This window comes from Papio anubis, chromosome 18, assembly GCF_008728515.1.
Source record: "Papio anubis isolate 15944 chromosome 18, Panubis1.0, whole genome shotgun sequence".
In the NCBI taxonomy this organism is placed as follows: Eukaryota; Metazoa; Chordata; class Mammalia; order Primates; family Cercopithecidae; genus Papio; species Papio anubis.
In genome coordinates, this window is record NC_044993.1 from 8,786,886 (window position 1) to 8,804,072 (window position 17,187).

Here is a 17,187-nt window from a genome sequence, read left to right on the forward strand (position 1 = left end):
ACAAGAACCAAGCTCCTTCATCTCTGTGTCCCCAGAGGCTTGCACCGTGCCTGACATACAGCAGGAATTCGTTAAATGCTCAGAGGTGAAATATTTCATTAGAGGCATCAGTGGACTAGGGAAGCAAGCTGGGAGAGTTTTCTTGGTCAAATTCATGACAATGGCTGTGACTCTGGGTCCTTTGTATTGCAGGTACCTTTCTGGTTACCATGCTGGTGAAGAATGCCTTCTCCAACCTGAGTTTGGAAATCGGGAACATCACTATCACAGGCAAGGTGTTTCTGCAAGGGGGCATAAAACCTTTTACCAGGAGTCCAGGGCATTGCAACTGCTTAGGCTCTAGTGAGGGGCCTTTCCAAACACGGCTCTGAATATGTATCTTGTTCTACAGATGGTTAGAATCCTCCAGTTATTCTAAGGAGGCAATGATGTTTACAGTAAAACATTTAACCACTGATACAGAATTCTAAAACGGGAGTTTGCATTCATTATGATGCTTTAAGCTGCAAGTAACAGAAAGTCCAACCTAAGTAGCTTCAGATTCAGGGCTTTCTCATCTCACATAAGAAGTTGGAGGTAAGCACTTCCAGGGTTGGTTCGGTGGCTCAGCGATGCCAGCAAGAAACCAGGCTCAGTCTATCTTTCTCCTCTGCCTTCCTTAGAGCTTTGGGGCTGCCTTAGGCTTGCTGCTCAGGGAATCAAAGTGACTGCTGCAGTTCCAGATATTGCGTGTCAACCCAGCATTATCCAGCAGTGGGAGAAGGGGTGTCCTCGTGTGTACCTCTTTTTATTAGGGGAAAAATCTTTCCCACTCTACACAGTCATCACCTCAGATACCATGACCAAAGTAGGGTCATGTCTGCAGCTATAAAGTGCACTGGAAAAGCAGATACCCAGCGTTTTCAGGTTCTGTGGGAGAAGGTGGATTCTGGCTGCCAGGAGGAAGGCTGGGGTAATGACTGTTGGGGAACTAGCTGACAGTAGCCATCACAGAGGTAGAGATCACTTGAATGTGTTTGCTAGGACAGTTCAAGTAGCAAGGGACAGAAAAGAAGCTCAGACTGGCTTGAGTCAAAAGGAAATTTTATCAGCTCAGAAAATGAAAAGCTGGCTGGTCACCGTGGCTCATGCCTACAATCCCAGCACTTTGGGAGGCCGAGGTGGTGGATCATTTGAGATCAGAAGTTCGAGACCAGCCTGGCCAATGTGACGAAAACCTGTCTCTACTAAAAATATGAAAATTAGCTGGGTGTGGTGGCACACACCTGTAGTCCCAGCTACTGGGGAGGCTGAGGCAAGGAGAATCGTTTGAGCCTAGGAGGCAGAGGTTGCAGTGAGCCAAGATCATGCCACTGCACTCCAGCCTGGGTGACAATGTGAGATGGTGTCCCCTCCGAAAAGAAAAAAGAAAATGAAAATGAAAAGCCCAGGGAGCGGACCTGTTCTTAAACACAGCTGGATGCGTTGCTCAGACAATGTCTTCAGAAACCTGCCTCTCTCCCCCTCTGGTTCTACGATGGCTTCTTTTAGATTCTCTCTTTCTGGCAGTAGTAAGATGGCCCCAGGCTTTGATCCTTAACCCCAGAGGAGAAAGAGCACCTCTTGATGGAGATTTCTAGTAGAAGTGCTGAGGCTGCCTCTTGCTGGCTGAAGCTCAGTTCATGGTTTCTCCTGGACCAGCTGCTGAGACCAGGGGAAGTGGCAGTCAGTTTGGCAGGTCACGGTCTCATGCCCACACTGGAGTACAGTGTAGGGTCAGCTTCACCCAAACCAAGGCCTGAGAGTTGGGGAGGGATGGTTCTTAGGGAAAATATCGCCCAAGATGCTGCTACCAAGGGAGCGGGGCATAGATGCCTAGAAATTTGACAGCCAGATATGGGATTTGAGGCCCAGAAAGTTTAATTGACTTTGCAGAAGTCACACGGCTGATTCATGGCAGGATCAAAGGCAGCAAATATTTCTCCTAATTTTTTCATTCGGGGTGATTGGACTGCCTTCCTTCTTAAGGTTAAGAAAGTCCCCTTTGTCTGGCATCTTAGCCTTGATTTGTATAGTTTTACATGCCTGTGGAATTATAGTTGTGTGAATGAGAATTCACTGGGAGAGAATTTTTTAAAGATCAGTGCTACTAAGACCTTAATATATCCAGGGCCTTAGTGAATCACACAAAATAACTGTGTTCCTATCTTAATCACTACACTTTAATTAGACATTAATCATTAATATTTCAATATTTTCAGTAGGCAGAGCACAGTGGCTCACGCCTGTAATCCCAACACTTTTGGGAGGTCGAAGCGGGTGGATCACTGGAGGTCAGAGGTTCAAGATCAACCTGGCCAACACGGTGAAACCCTGTCTCTACTAAAAATACAAAAATTAGCTGGGTATGGTGGTGCACACCTATAATCCCAGCCACTCAGCAGGCTGAGGCAGGAGAATCGCTTGAACCCAGGAGGTTCAAGCAGGTTGCAGTGTACCAAGATCATGCCTGGGCAACAGAGCTAGACTCCATCTCAAAAATATATATTTTTTCAGAGACATCAATTGATTGTACCTTTTTCCATTGTTTAAACTTGACACACTAGCATTCTTTCTAGATGTAGAGTTTACAAAGTAATTCTATAAACAGCACCACATTCAGTCTTCCCGGAGCCCTGAGAAAAAGGGATGGCTTCCAGGCATTTTTACAAATGAGGAAACCAAGACTCAGAGAGGATGACTCACCTGCCCAGTTCATATAGCCAATAGGAGGCCAGTAAGAGAATCTGACAGCAGCATAGTGTGTGGTGCCGACTCCACCCACTTGCCAGAGGTGAGCGTGCCCATCTCTCCTCACTCCATATTCAGTAGCATCAGGTTTATAGCTTGGTGGGAATATTTATACCATGGAAATTGACAAACGCTACAAATCAGGGCTCCTCACTCCCACCTCCTTTACTGGTAGTTAAACATTAGCAGTGCAGGCTGGGCGCAGTGGCTCATGCCTCTAATCCCAGCACTTTGGGAGGTCGAGATGAGCGGATCACCTGAGGTCAGGAGTTTAAGCCCAGCTTGGCCAACAAGGTGAAATGCTGTCTTTACCAAAAATACAAAAAATTAGCTGGGTGTGGTGGCGGGCACCTGTAATCCCAGCTACTCGGGAGGCTGAGGCAGGAGAATGGCTTGAACCTGGGAGACAGAGGTTGCAGTGAGCCAAGATCATGCCACTGCACTCCAGCCTGAGAGAGAGAGCGAGACTCTGTCTTGAAAACAACAACAAAAACAACAACAACACATTAGCAGTGCATAACTGCATCTGTCTGACTCTAAATCTTGTGTTTTTTTCTGCCCTGGCAGCTGCCTCTTTCTCAACTACCAAAGAGGTGTCTTCAGTCCAGCGGTGGACATGATGGCTCACTTTTAATCCATTTCCCTATGACCTGAACATTTGCTATGTTTCCTTAAACCATTTTCAAAGACAGGCTGATGCTCCTGGTGGCATTTTCCACATGACTCTCTGACTCTATCTTTTGGCAACCTTTTATAAGGTTTCCAACCAAAGCTTGATACCCCTTCCCACTGTGTTCACAGCTCCTTCCAGTCTCCAAGAACCATCTGGGATGAATGCTGAAGGAAAGAATGTGAGTATTGTCTTCAAATAACATTTAACCTGGCCAGGCGTGGTGGCTCACACCTGTAATCCCAGCACTTTGGGAGGCCGAGGTGGGCAGATTAGGAGGTCAGGAGATCGAGACCATCCTGGCTAACAAGGTGAAACCCCATCTCTACTAAAAATACAAAAAATTAGCCGGGCGTTGTGGCGGGAGCCTGTAGTCCCAGCTAGTCAGGAAGCTGAGGCAGGAGAATGGCGTGAACCCGGGAGGAGGAGCTTGCAGTGAGCCGAGATCACACCACTGCACTCCAGCCTGGGCAACACAGCGAGACTCAGTCTCAGAAAACAAAAGAAAAAAAAGAAAAAAAAAAGTTTAACCTCACAAGGAAAAGATGTCCAAGCACTCTGTTTTAGTTTTGAGTTTTGGTGTGTTGGTACCAATGGCCAGAGCACTAGGAATCCCTGAGGCGTCTTCCATGTGAAAAGAGGCCTAAAATGACTGAATTCAAACAAAGCAAGTTGTCTAATCACAACAGAGTTAGGTTGTAAATCGATAATAAGCTATCTAGGATATGTAGATATCTGTTAGATATCTTGGCAATTAAACAGCACACTTGTTAAAAAATCAATAGCTCAAGAAGAAATCACAAGGGAAATTAGAAAGTATATCTAACTACATGATAATGACAGCACAACCTATGCAAATTTGTGGAATGCAGCTAAAGCAGTGCTCAGAGGGAAATTTATCACTTTTAATGCTTATATTAGAAAGCAGGACAAAAAAGAAAACTGGCCCAAGCTCTTTAGTTTTTATAACAAAGACTGAGTTCAACTCCTTGCTGTTGACGTTGTTCAGGCATGCATTTATTCTATAATGAAGATGTATTGTGCATCTACAGCGTTCAAGGCTAGGTATTAGGGGCTGGAAATGCAATAGTGAATAAGCACATATAGTCCCCGCCTTCATGAAGCTTACTGAGTAATACTACTGAATATATTGGCCAGGTACGGTGACTCATGCCTGTAATCCCAGCACTTTGGGAGGCCCAGGTGGGAGGATCACTTGAGCCCAGGAGTTCGAACAACAAAGTGAGACCCTCATCTCTCAAAAAAAAAAAAAAAAAAAAAAAATTAAAAATTAGCCAGTCATTAAGGTGCATGCCTGTGGTCCCAGCTACTTGGGAGGCTGAGGTGGGAGGATAGTTTGGGCCTGAGAGGTTGAGGCTGCAGTGAGCCATGGCTGTGCCACTGCACTCCAGCCTGGGTAATAGAGTAAGACCCTGTCTCAAAGTTAAAAAAAAAACAACAACAACAACAAAAAACTCCAACAAACAAATTATCATAGAATTAGGAATTGTGATAAGTATCGAATAAGAACCAATAGGGTGCAGCGATAGCAATGGACAGGGTGGTCTGGCTGATGTGGTCAGACACGGCCTCTCCAGAGGTGACATGTAAGTGGACACGTGAAGATCAGCCAGCCAGCCATGCTGGAAAGCAGAACAAGAGCTTTCGGAGTCGGGCAGATCTCAGAGGCAGGCGATGGCCTGAAGCCAGCATGGCTGGAGCCTGGTGGAGGAGAGGGATGTAGGAGATTACAGACACAGAGGCCAGATCACGCGGAGCCTTAGGTGCCAAGGCAAGAAGTTTGGATTTTATTCTCAGGCCATGGGAGGCCACTGGGGGTTGAGTTCTACTGTAGCCCCATGTTATTTCAGGTCAGGACTTCAGGGCTTGAGCAAGAAGCTCTACAGCCCGAGCTGTTTAACAAGTTCCACTAGGAATCCTACTCCAGAACACCCCTGTGTTTCTGGGAGCCTGGCACTCAGAATCACATTACTTAGCCAGGGATCCTGAGCAACCGATTCCATGCCCCATGAGGGGAAGGAAGCCAGGGGGATTGGCCAGGGTCTGTCTCCACTCCACCCCTTACACTGAGGCTGCTTTTGGTGCAGACTGCTCTGGGGTGAAAGGGGGATGCCAACAGCACCCCACAGTGAGCCTAAGCTAACTGTAGTGGGAGTCTCACCAGCTGGCTGCTTTTTTTACAGAAAGATAAAGGCGATATGGAGGTGTCTATCCAACCTGGTCCATACGTGGATCCTTTCACGACAGTGACCCTGGACTGGCCGGACAATGACAAGGAATTACGCTTCCAATGGTCATGTGGTAGGTGATGATAGAGTTCTTTTTTAAGACATACTACAGCCCGCCTGGAGTGGCACTATCTCGCTCACTGCAACCTCACCCTGGGTTCAAGCCATTCTCCTGCCTCAGCCTCCTGAGTAGCTGGGATTATAGGTGCCCACTACCACACCTGTAGCTAATTTTTTGTATTTTTAGTGAGATAGGGTTTCACTATGTTGGCCAGGCTGATCTCGAACTCCTGACCTCAGGCGATCCACCTGCCTTGGCCTCCCAAAGTGCTGGAATTACAGACATAAGCCACCGCGCACTGCCGACGATAGAGTTCTTGAATTGTCCTGTTTCATTAAGAAGTGGTGAGCATGGCCGGGCGCGGTGGCTCAAGCCTGTAATCCCAGCACTTTGGGAGGCCGAGACGGGTGGATCACGAGGTCAGGAGATCAAGACCATCCTGGCTAACACGGTGAACCCTTCCCTACTAAAAAAATACACAAAAACTAGCCGGGCGAGATGGCGGGCCAGTCCCAGCTACCGGGAGGCTGAGGCAGGAGAATGGTTGAACCCGGAGGGCGGAGCCTGGCAGTGAGCTGAGCTGAGATCTGGCCACTGCACTCCAGCCTGGGCGGCAGACAGACTGCCTCAAAAAGAAAAAAAAAAAAAAAAAAAAAAAAGTGGTGAGCAGTGGTCAGACTTTGCTGTTCTTTTTCTTAGTCTTCACACCAGCTTTTCCTATGGCCGACATTTTGTGTAACTTGTACATGCCAGACCTTGCAAATTCCATGGAAATAGCAGGTGGGGCTGAGCCTAGTTGCTCGTGCCTGTAATCCCAGCACTTTGGGAGGCTGAGGCAGGTAGATCACTGGAGGTCAGGAGTTCAAGACCAGCCTGGTCAACTTGGTGAAACCCCATCTCTACTAAAAATAGAAAAATTAGCCAGGTGTGGTGTTGCATGCCTGTAATCCTAGCTACCCTGGAGGCTGAGGCAGGAGAATCATTTGAACCCAGGAGGCAGAGGTTGCAGTGAGCCAAGATCGTGCCATTGCACTCCAGTCTCGGCAACAAGGGCGAAACTCCATCTCAAATAAATAAATAAATAAATAAATTTAAAAAGTGACGTTAAAAAAATTAAAATGTTTATTTAGAGCTGATGTTATTATTCATGACCCCTTTCAAAACCAGTCTGTGCCACGTTCAGGGCCCCTGATGGATAACAGTGGGTCTGTCCATTTCTCTCAGGGCGTTGCTGGGCTCAGTGGAGCGGCTGTGTTGAGAGGCAGCTGCTGCACACAGACCAGAGGGAGCTGGTGGTTCCAGCATCCTGCCTGCCGCCGCCCGACTCTGCTGTCACCCTGCGCCTGGCTGTTCTGAGAGGTCAGGAGCTGGAGAACAGGGCAGAGCGGTGCCTCTACGTATCTGCGCCCTGGGAACTCAGGCCTCGAGTCAGGTGGGGCGCGTGGGCAGTTCCTCCAGGGTCCTGATTCATTCATTCAGCCGACACTTACCGAGGACCCACTAAGGCTGGGGCTGCCTTGGGGCAGGGCTGGCTGTGGGGGTCTCTGTTCTCATGGGGGTTAGCTACCACCTGGTGATCAGCACTGCTGGCGTGAATGAAGAAGGGAGACAGCGCACGTCTATGAAAACTGCCCAGACTGGGGATCAGAGAGGCTTCTCTCAGGAACTGAAGCTCAGCAGAGATGTTCAGGAGAAACTCACAGGGCAGGGAACGGGCAGCTGGAGCAGGAACAGAGCGGGCAAAGGGAGGGAGCAGAGAATCAACAGGGAGTGAAAGAGGCCGGTGTCCTGAGGATGGAGAAGAGAAGGGTGGGAAGGAGCTGGTAGTGTAGGCAGGGCTCAAGTGGGGCCTTGCCGGTCATATCAAGATTTTACCCTTTTTCCTAAGAGTGATACAGAGAAATCACCCGAGAGTTCTTTATTTCTATTTTTATTTTTATTTTTATTTTTTTGAAATGGAGTCTCGCTCTGTCACCCAGGCTGGAGTGCAGTGGCGCCACTGCAGCTCACTGCAGCCTCCGCCTCCCAGGTTCAAGCCTTTCTCCTGCCTCAGACCCCCGAGTAGCTGGGATTACAGGCACGCGTGCTACCGTGCCCAGCTAATTTTTATGTTTTTTGTAGAAGCGGGGTTTCACCATGTTGGATAGGCTGGTCTCGAACTCCTGACCTTAGGTGATCCACCTGCCTCGGCCTCCCAAATTGCTGGGATTACAGGAAATGAGCCACCGTGCCCAGCCAAGCATCCAAGAGTTCTAAGCATGTTACTTCAATATGCTCTGGCGGCTCGGTGGAGAATGACTTGGAAGAGGGCCAGGGAAGACTCAGGGAGATTGCCCAGGCTCTTGCAGGAGTCAAAGTAGGAGGTCAAGGTTGCTTGGCCTATCAGCCAGTCCCTGCAGGAAGCAGATGGCTCAGCCAAACCAGGAATAAATGGAAGACAGCTGGATGAAGGGACCGTTTGCAGGTGAGGGCAGGGATAAGGGAATGAACCAGGGGCAACAAGGCAAGAATATAACCAAGGAAAGCCATTATCACCCCCAGGAATGCAGAGGTAAGATAACGGGATGGCATTACTAGAAGTCCTGGGAGCTGTCACTGTGGGAGAGGGACCTCCCAACGGGAGATGTGGCCTTAGTTGGAGAAGCACAGCCTCTCCCACCTGCAGCCCATCGGGGAAAAGAGCAGGGAAAGCCATGAATAAATTCCCCAAACTCTCTCCTCTTACCCTCCAGTCCTCTGTCAATGCTTCCCATTGGCTGGACCCAGTCAGAAGCTGGAGGGTGTGGCAGCTTGGGTGATGCAGTCATCCAAGTCTAGAAAGCTCAGTCTCCCAGGTCAGAGCCGCAAGTGGGAGGAGACTGGAACAGAGAGGCAGATAGAGAATGTCCCGCACACTTGGACTAGGACAGACATGAGGAAAGAAGCAGGAAGATTCAAGAGCTATCGTCAAGTTCAGACCAAAGGGGAAACTGGGGAACTGTCCTGTGGAGGGCAGGTCTATGCAAACCTTCCCCCAAAGTCTGAGGAAGCAGAGAGGCCGAAGAAAGAAGCTGACATGTTTAGTTTCTCAGAAAGGAACATTTAATTGAGACTTGTGAACAGAAACCATGATGTCCAGGGCGGCTGCAAGACAAGATGGTGAATGCCGGCACCATGACCCCCCAGAACCAGGGCTTATATACCACAGGGAAGGAATGTGTAGGACAATTGTAGGGAAAGGCAAGAATACTATGTGAATCTCTTTAAGGGCAGTACTCACAGTAAGTACATGCTCTTACACAAAGAACTGTAGAGAGAATAGAAATCTTAGAGGGATTCCTGGAATTGGAATTAATCAGTAGTCAACATTGCAGATTAGCATCCAAGATGGAGTTGCTTTGGCCTTCATAGAGACTTTATAGAGAAGACCAAGAGTTTGGATCCAGACACAATGGTTCAGTTTCTATCTGCCCACTTAGGAGTTACATGACATAAGCTTTCGGGACCTGGTTTGCTCATCTGTGATGTGGGGATGCTAATATGTCACTCATAGGGCTATTGTGAGCATTGGACAAGCTAGAGACAATGGAAGTAACGTGTGCATGGCAGGCACACTGTCAAACCACAGCATTAGTTTACTATTATCAGAACTAAAAAGAATCACAGAAATTATCTAGGCTATCCCCTCATTTTTCAGGTGAGGAAACTGAGGCTTAGAGAGTTTAAGTGATTTGGCCAGACATGGTGGCTCATACCTGTAATCCCAGCACTTTGGGAGGCCAAGGAGAGTGGATCACCTGAGGTCAGGAGTTTGAGACCAGCCTGGCCAACATGGTGAAACCCCATCTCTACTAAAAAAATACAAACATTAGCCAAGGTGCTTACAGCCTGCAACCCAGCTACTTGGGAGTCTGAGGCAGGAGAATTGCTTGAACCAGGGCAGAGGCTGCAGTGAGCCGAGATTGCACCACTGTACTCCAGCCTGGGCGATAGAGTCTCCGGTCTCAAAAAAAAAAAAAAAAAAAAAAAGAGTTTAAGATGCACACGAGGTGACCATTTATAAGCGATAAGGACGGGATTAGAACCCAGGTCCTGTCTCAGCCTCATTCACCTTCCATATCATTACGCTGTGCAGTGAATGAAATGGGAATTCAGTCAGGCCATGACTCAGTCCATCTTCACAACCAAGGCTATGTCCCGGCGTTGGCTGGGGCACAGACGGCTTTTATTCCGTCTTTAATTTGAAAAAGGGCCATTCCCTACCCTCTCAAAGGACTTGAGAAGAACTGGACAAAAAACCCGGCCAGTGGTCACAATACCTGTCTGAGTCCATTTTGCACTGTTATAAAGGAATATCTGAGGCTAGGTAATTTATAAAGAAAAAAGGTTGGCCGGGCGCAGTGGCTCATGCCTGTAATCCCAGCACTTTGGGAGGTTGAGGCGGGTGGATCACTTGAGGCCAAGAGTTTGAGACCAGCCAGGCCAACAGAGCAAAATGCTGTCTCTACTGAAAATACAAATTAGCTGGGTATGGTGGTGCATGCCTGTGATCCCAGCTATTCGGGAGGCTGAGACAGGAGAATCGCTTGAATCTGGGAGGCAGAGGTTACAGTGAGCCAAGATCATGCCACTGCACTCCAGGCTGGGTGACAGAGCCAGACTCTGTCTCCGAAAAAAAGAAAAAAGAAAAAAAAAAAAAAGAAAAGAAAGAAAGAAAGGAAAAAGAAAAGAAAGAAGAAAAAAGGTTCATTTGGCTCATGATTCTTACGGTTGGAAAATCCAAGACCGGACATCTGTATCTGATGAGGGCCTCAGGCTGCTTCCACTTGCCGTGGAAGATGAAGGGGACCTGGTGTGTGCAGAGAAGGGAGGGAGGGGCCAGGCTTTTTTTTTTTTTTTCCTGGAGATGGAGTGTCAATCTGTTACCCAGGTTGGAGTGCAGTGGTGTGATCTTGGCTCACTGCAACCTCCACTTCCCTGGTTCAAGTGATTCTCCTGCCTCAGACTCCCAAGTAGCTGGGACTACAGGCGCTCACCACCGTGCCCGGCTAATTTTTGTATTTTTAGTAGAGATGGGGTTTCACCATGTTGGCCAGGCTGGTCTCAAACTCCTGACCTCAGATGATCCGCCCGCCTTGGCCTCTCAAAGTGCTGGGATTATAGGCATGAGCCACCACGCCTGGCCATCTTTTTAACAACCAGCTCTGGGGGTGACTAATAGAGCAAGAACTCGCTCCCGAGGGAGGGCATTCATCCATTCATGAGGAATCTGCCCCCATGACCCAAACACCTCCCATTAAGCCCCACCTCCAACATTGGGGATCACATTTCAACATGAGGTTTCGGGGGACAAACATCCAGATGATAGCAATGCCTGGGGGAGCTTCCTCACTCTGTCCTCTGTCTGCCTTTCAGCTGTGAGAGGAACTGCAGGCCAGTTAATGCCAGTGAAGACATTCTGCTCAGGGTCACCATGGGGGAGGACTCCCCAGTGGCTATGTTCAGCTGGTATTTGGACAACACCTCAGCAGAGCAGGTGAGCACAGTGACAATCACTCCAGAATGGAAATCTCCCTTGTGCTTTCAGCACACCCGTGTCGCATGGCCATTACTGGGCCACGGTTGGGTCAACTCCATTCAGAGCGTGTGGTGTGGGACTCAGGGTATTGGGCTAGGGAGAAAATCAGAGAACTGACAGCAGGGCAAATGGGCACAAGGGAGAAAAGCTCTGGAGAAACTTTGCAGCAGTGCTCTTGGCATCTCAGCAAAGTCCCGCTTCCCAGACGGACAATCCTAACTCCAGCTTTCGTGGAATGGCCATTGGTCAACAATTGATGGATGGAGGCTGTGTCCCCAGGTAGGGTGATTTCAGTGGTGCAACTTACACTTCAGGGCTCTCCATGTGACCAGGCTGAGGCTGGACGCCTCCAGTAACTGTTTTTTGCCTTGTTTTGTTCTCTGCTGTTTCTCTCTCTCCACTGCTTTTCCCTGGGAACCCTCCTTCAATAAATAACCTGCACACAAGGCTGCGTATGGTGGCTCATGCCTGTAATCCCAGCACTTTGGGAGGCCGAGCCAGGCAGATCACCTGAGGTCAGCGGTTTGAGACCGGCCTGGCCAACATGGTGAAACCCTGTCTCTACTAAAAATACAAAAACATTAGCGGAGTATGGTGATGCGCGCCTGTAATTCTACCTACTTGGGAGGCTGAGGCAGGAGAATCACTTGAACCTGGGAGGCAGAGGTTGCAGCGAGCTGAGATCATCCGCTGCACTCTAGCCTGGGCAGCAGAGTAAGACTCTGTCTCAAAAATATTTTCTTTTTCTTTATCTTTTTTTTTTTTTTTTTTGAGATAGAGTCTCACTCTGTCACCCAGGCTGGAGTACAGTGGCACGATCTCGGCTCACTGCAACCTCTGCCTCCTGGGTACAAGCGATTCTCCTGCCTCAGCCTCACAAGTAGCTAGGATTACAGGCACACACCACCATGCCCAGCTAATTTTTGTATTTTTAGTAAAGACACAGTTTCATTAAACTACAGAGTTTAGTAGAGACAGAGTTTGGCCAGGCTGGTCTCGAACTCCTGAGCTCAGGTAATCCTCCCACTTCGGCCTCCCAAAGTGCTGGGATTACAGGTGTGAGCCACTGTGCCTGGCTCAAAAATAAATAAATAAATAACCTGCACACAGGCCAGGCGCGGTGGCTCAAGCCTGTAATCCCAGCACTTTGGGAGGCCGAGACGGGCGGATCACGAGGTCAGGAGATCGAGACCATCCTGGCTAACCCGGTGAAACCCTGTCTCTACTAAAAAAATACAAAAAACTAGCCGGGCGAGGTGGCGGGCGCCTGTAGTCCCAGCTACTCGGGAGGCTGAGGCAGGAGAATGGCGTAAACCCGGGAGGCAGAGCTTGCAGTGAGCTGAGATCCGGCCACTGCACTCCAGCCTGGGCGACAGAGCGAGACTCCGTCTCAAAAAAAAAAAAATAACCTGCACACAAATCCTCATCTGAGGCTCTATGTCTCAGGGGAGCCCAACCTGAGACAAACACCCCAATGAGGCTGGAAAGTGGATATTCCAGGTGACTTCTTGGGGAGCTAGGGCTGCCTGTCCTCCATTCATCAGTAATAGATCTGAAAGGCTGTCTAGCACCCAGAAGCCACTGTCCTGCTGCAGTCCAGTGGCCTGGCTATAGCGTCAGGAGCCCTGGGCGATCCTCTCTTTCAGGCCGAGCCCCTCCCGGATGCCTGCAGACTCAGAGGATTTTGGTCAAGTTCCTTAACCCTCCTCCAAAGCAACACCTCCACGTTGTTGCTGAACAGCTCCTTTCTGCAGTCCTGGGGAGAGGTCATCCGAATCAGAGCCACAGGTGCGAAGCCTCCCTTTTATCTCCTCAGGGAACCCAGATAAACCCAGAAACACTCAGATATTGGGCATGAGTTTATTTTTCTTTTCTCTTTTAAATACGGAAATAGAGAGATGGGATCTCACTATGTTGCCCAGGCTGGTCTTGAACTCCTGGAGTCAAAGGATCCTCCTGCCTCAGCCTCCTAAAGTGCCAGGATGGCAGGTGTGAATCACCACACCCAGCCAGGGCATCAGCTTAGCGCAGAGGCCACAGCACAGGCTCTGGTGTGAATCGCACCACTGCCGCTTTCTACGTGGGAAACTAGGCAGAGGATTTCACCTCTCTGTGCCTCAGTTTCCTCACATGTAAACTGGGATAATCGAAATGCCTGCCTCAGAATGGTTATTTTGCAGGATGAATGAGATAACCCCAGTGTTACAAGCAGGTCATTCTGGGGTCATGCAACCTGCATGCCCTGCCGGGATTGTTCAGGGCTTTTCGTTTAAAACAAGCCCAGTGTGGGAAACAGATTCTCAAACACACAAACAATGGAGGTGATGATTCTTTCTAGGATCGCTTCGCTTCCGTATTTCCCGAAGTGGCCACAGACCATGCACATCAGGAGAAACTAGAGTATTAGTTAAAAATGCATGCTTTTGGGTCCACCCCAAACTTTCTGAATTGGGTCTAGGCCAAAGCATGAGTTTTTATGGGTTAAAATTCTCTTTACGCCCAGCTCTTCCAGGCATGCACTCTCTGAAAACCTAGGTGGCTACTCCAGGTGATGTGGGATGTGACTGCAGGTCCACTTGTGGCTCTTTACAGCGATCTGGGGGCCTGGGAAGAGTGTGGGCTTCGGGGTGGGCTCAGCCTGTTTCCGGATCCTGGTTCTGGTTTTTCCTGGCTCCGTGATCTTGAGCATTTTCCCAGCATATGCCCACCTCGTGAGGTCTCTGTGGGGAAGCCGTCATCATCAGCTCACTCTACAGATGAGGAACTGACTCTCGAAAAGGTCAAGTTCTCAGCCCGGGTCTGGTGGCTCATGCCTGTAATCCCAGCACTTTGGGAGGCTGAGGCGGGAGGATCCCTTGAGGCCAGGAGTTCAAGACCAGCCCTGGCAACAGAGCGAGACCCTGTCTCTACAAAAATTAGAAAGTTAGCCAGCCATGATGGTGCACTCTTGTGGCTCTAGCTGACTCAAGAGGCTAAGGCAGTAGAATCACTTAAGCCTAGGAGTTTAAGGCTACAGTAAGCTATGATTGTATCGCTGGACTCTAGCCTAGGCGACAGAGCCAGACCCTCTCGCTAAAAAGAAAAAAAATTAGGAAAACAAAATTGGAAAAGAAAAGGTCAAGTCCTCAAGTCCAAGATCACTTGGTTAGCAAATGGCAGAACTAAAATTCAAGCTCAGGTCTGTCTGATGATCTTCCCCTATCTCTGCTCAGTTTCTCAAAGTGAGGCCCTGGGATCTCTTGCATCAGAGTTTAATTGTTGAGTTGTTAGATATGTACGTTTCTGGGCCGTCCCCAGAATCTCCAGAGACATCTGAGGTTCTGGGTTTGACGTAGGGCCCAGGAATCTTTGTGTTAACGAGCTCACAGGGAGATCTAACGGCAGGATGGAGTTTGTGGGCCCCATATGGCCGCCTGAGCATGATGTGTCCTCACTCTCAGCACTGACCAGGCACGCCTATGGGGAGGACACCTACGTGATCAGCGCTCTGCCTCCCGCCGAGGTGCCTGCCTGCACTGTTGCCCCGGAGGAGGGTACTGTTCTGACGAGCTTCGCCATCTTCTGCAATGCCTCCACAGCCCTGGGACCCTTGGAGTTCTGCTTCTGCCTGGAATCAGGTACCGGCTGAGGACTCTGCTCTTCCCTCAGCTCCTGGGCTCATCTTCTTGCAGAACAGGGGCCTGTTCTCTACGGGAGCTGCAAAGAATGTGTTCTGTGTGTGAAAGAGGTTGCCAGGATGAGGGCTTCCCTAAAGCTTAACCCCTAGCCCCAAAACACTGACCCAGCCATCATTCCACCGAGACATGAGAAGAAGGTCTCATCAGTACCTCCTCCACAACTAGAAGCCCAAATCCATTGTCCTCGCATGGGGGACATTGATGGAGTGAAATGAACAAGGATACTCAAAACTATGACCTTGTAGGGCGGCCACCAAGACACCATCCCCCAAGCCCCACTCACCACACACACAGACACACACACACGCATGCACACACACACACTCGGAGTAGCTGAGACTCCAAGAAACCTGGAGCTATTCAAGAAGACAGAGATGGGTCTGGTTAACAGAATCTTCAACAATTTCATTGATGCTGCTTTGCAGGCAGCCCCAGGGAATGGGTGATACTGCAGGACGAGCTGAGCTGAAAGAACGTTTTTGCAAAGGTATACAGGTGACAAACATGGAAGACCCCATCCACAAGGCATCAAACCCTGCACAGTCTCCCTGCTGTCACCCTAACCACCCGCATCCAGGGACAGCCACAGGGCATTAGCAGGAGAGATGGGGGAGCCACTCGCATTGCATTTATTCTTCCGTTTGGGGAGTGATTGGTCCTTGGAGGGCTCATCTGAGCCCTTATCTCCACCTGGTGGGCTTTGGCTTCTTTTTTTAGTGTGTCTTTTTTTTTTTTTTGAGACAGAGTTTTGCTCTTGTTGCCCAGGCTGGAGTGCAGTGGCACAATCTTGGCTCACTGCAATCTCTGCCTCCCGGGTTCAAGCGATTCTCTTGCCTCATCCTCCCGAGCAGCTGAGATTACAGGCGCCTGCCACCACACCCAGCTAATTTTTGTATTTTTAGTAGAGATGGGGTTTCACTATGTTGGCCAGGCTGGTCTCAAACTCCTGACCTCCGGTGATCCATCCGCCTCAGCCTCCCAAAGTGCTGGGATTACAGATGTAAGCCACGTGCCCAGGAGGGCTTTGGCATTTTGTGCTCTGAAAATGCTCTAGTCAGGTTGTAATTTTCCTCCAAAGTCAGGTACCAGGAGTGTTGGCAGGATGATCCCCCAAATCCAGCGTGAAACATCACAATGGTGTAAACATTGCACCTTGGTTAGGGAAAGGGCACATCAGCTACTGTAACACCCAAGGGAGTGTAGTTTTCATAGTGCCCTGTCTCATAGATGTGGAAACACACCGCTGTTAAGAGGGCTGTGAATGGGGCTGAGTCTGAAAGGAAAAAGTTCAAGCAAGGTAAGTGGATTTTATTTCAAACCTGCGTCCCGCCAGAGGGAAAGGCCAGGACAGCTGCTCTAATTCCAATAGGCTATTCTGCTGTAGTACCTCTCCTGCCTCATCCAAGTGAGCACGGAGGCAGGAAAGTGTGGCTACAGAAAAACGAGCCCCAGGCCAGGCGTCGTGGCTCATGCCCATAATCCCAGCACTTCGGGAGGCCAAGGTGGCTGGATCACCTGAGGTCAGGAGTTCGAGACCTAATTTTTACATTTTTTTTTTTGTAGAAACAAGGTCTTCCTAAGTTGCCCAGGCTGGTCTTGAACTCCTCGCCCCTGAGCTAATTTTTAAGTTGTCATTGTTGCTCCTCCTCCTCTTCCTTCTTTTTCTTCCTCTTATAATTTGGTTTACCACCTTGACTTAAAAAAAAAAACAAAACAAAACAAAAAAAAACTGTAAATGGGATATTTTTCCTGCAATTTTTTAATGGATTTTAGTAAAATTATTCCAAAGTTACAGCAACCTGCAGTTGCTTAGAGAAGACAGTAAATCAGCATATGTGACTGTCTCTTACATGAAAGTGTGGAATCCCAAGAGCCTACTATGCCTTCAAGAGCTGTGACTTTGGCCGGGCGCGGTGGCTCAAGCCTGTAATCCCAGCACTTTGGGAGGCCGAGACGGGTGGATCACGAGGTCAGAAGATCGAGACCATCCTGGCGAACACGGTGAAACCCCGTCTCTACTAAAAAATACAAAAACTAGCCGGGCGAGATGGCGGGCGCCTGTAGTCCCAGTTACTTGGGAGGCTGAGGCAGGAGAATGGCGTAAACCCGGGAGGCGGAGCTTGCAGTGAGCTGAGATCCGGCCACTGCACTCCAGCCCGGGCGACAGAGCGAGACTCCGTCTCACAAAAAAAAAAAAAAAAAAG

The 17,187-nt window shown here is 49.2% G+C and overlaps 1 protein-coding gene across 2 annotated transcripts in view; it reads left to right on the forward strand.

Moving 5' to 3' along the window:
• PKD1L2 (polycystin 1 like 2) overlaps positions 1-17,187 on the forward strand; it is a 108,162-nt gene that overhangs the window by 27,280 nt on the left and 63,695 nt on the right. For both annotated transcript variants that reach the window (XM_031658066.1, XM_031658068.1), the window contains exons 8-14: positions 193-270; positions 3,571-3,620; positions 5,644-5,761; positions 6,974-7,181; positions 11,144-11,264; positions 12,953-13,094; positions 14,747-14,923. In XM_031658066.1, the coding sequence (XP_031513926.1) occupies positions 193-270; positions 3,571-3,620; positions 5,644-5,761; positions 6,974-7,181; positions 11,144-11,264; positions 12,953-13,094; positions 14,747-14,923 (894 nt within the window). The remainder of the gene's footprint in view (positions 1-192; positions 271-3,570; positions 3,621-5,643; positions 5,762-6,973; positions 7,182-11,143; positions 11,265-12,952; positions 13,095-14,746; positions 14,924-17,187) is intronic.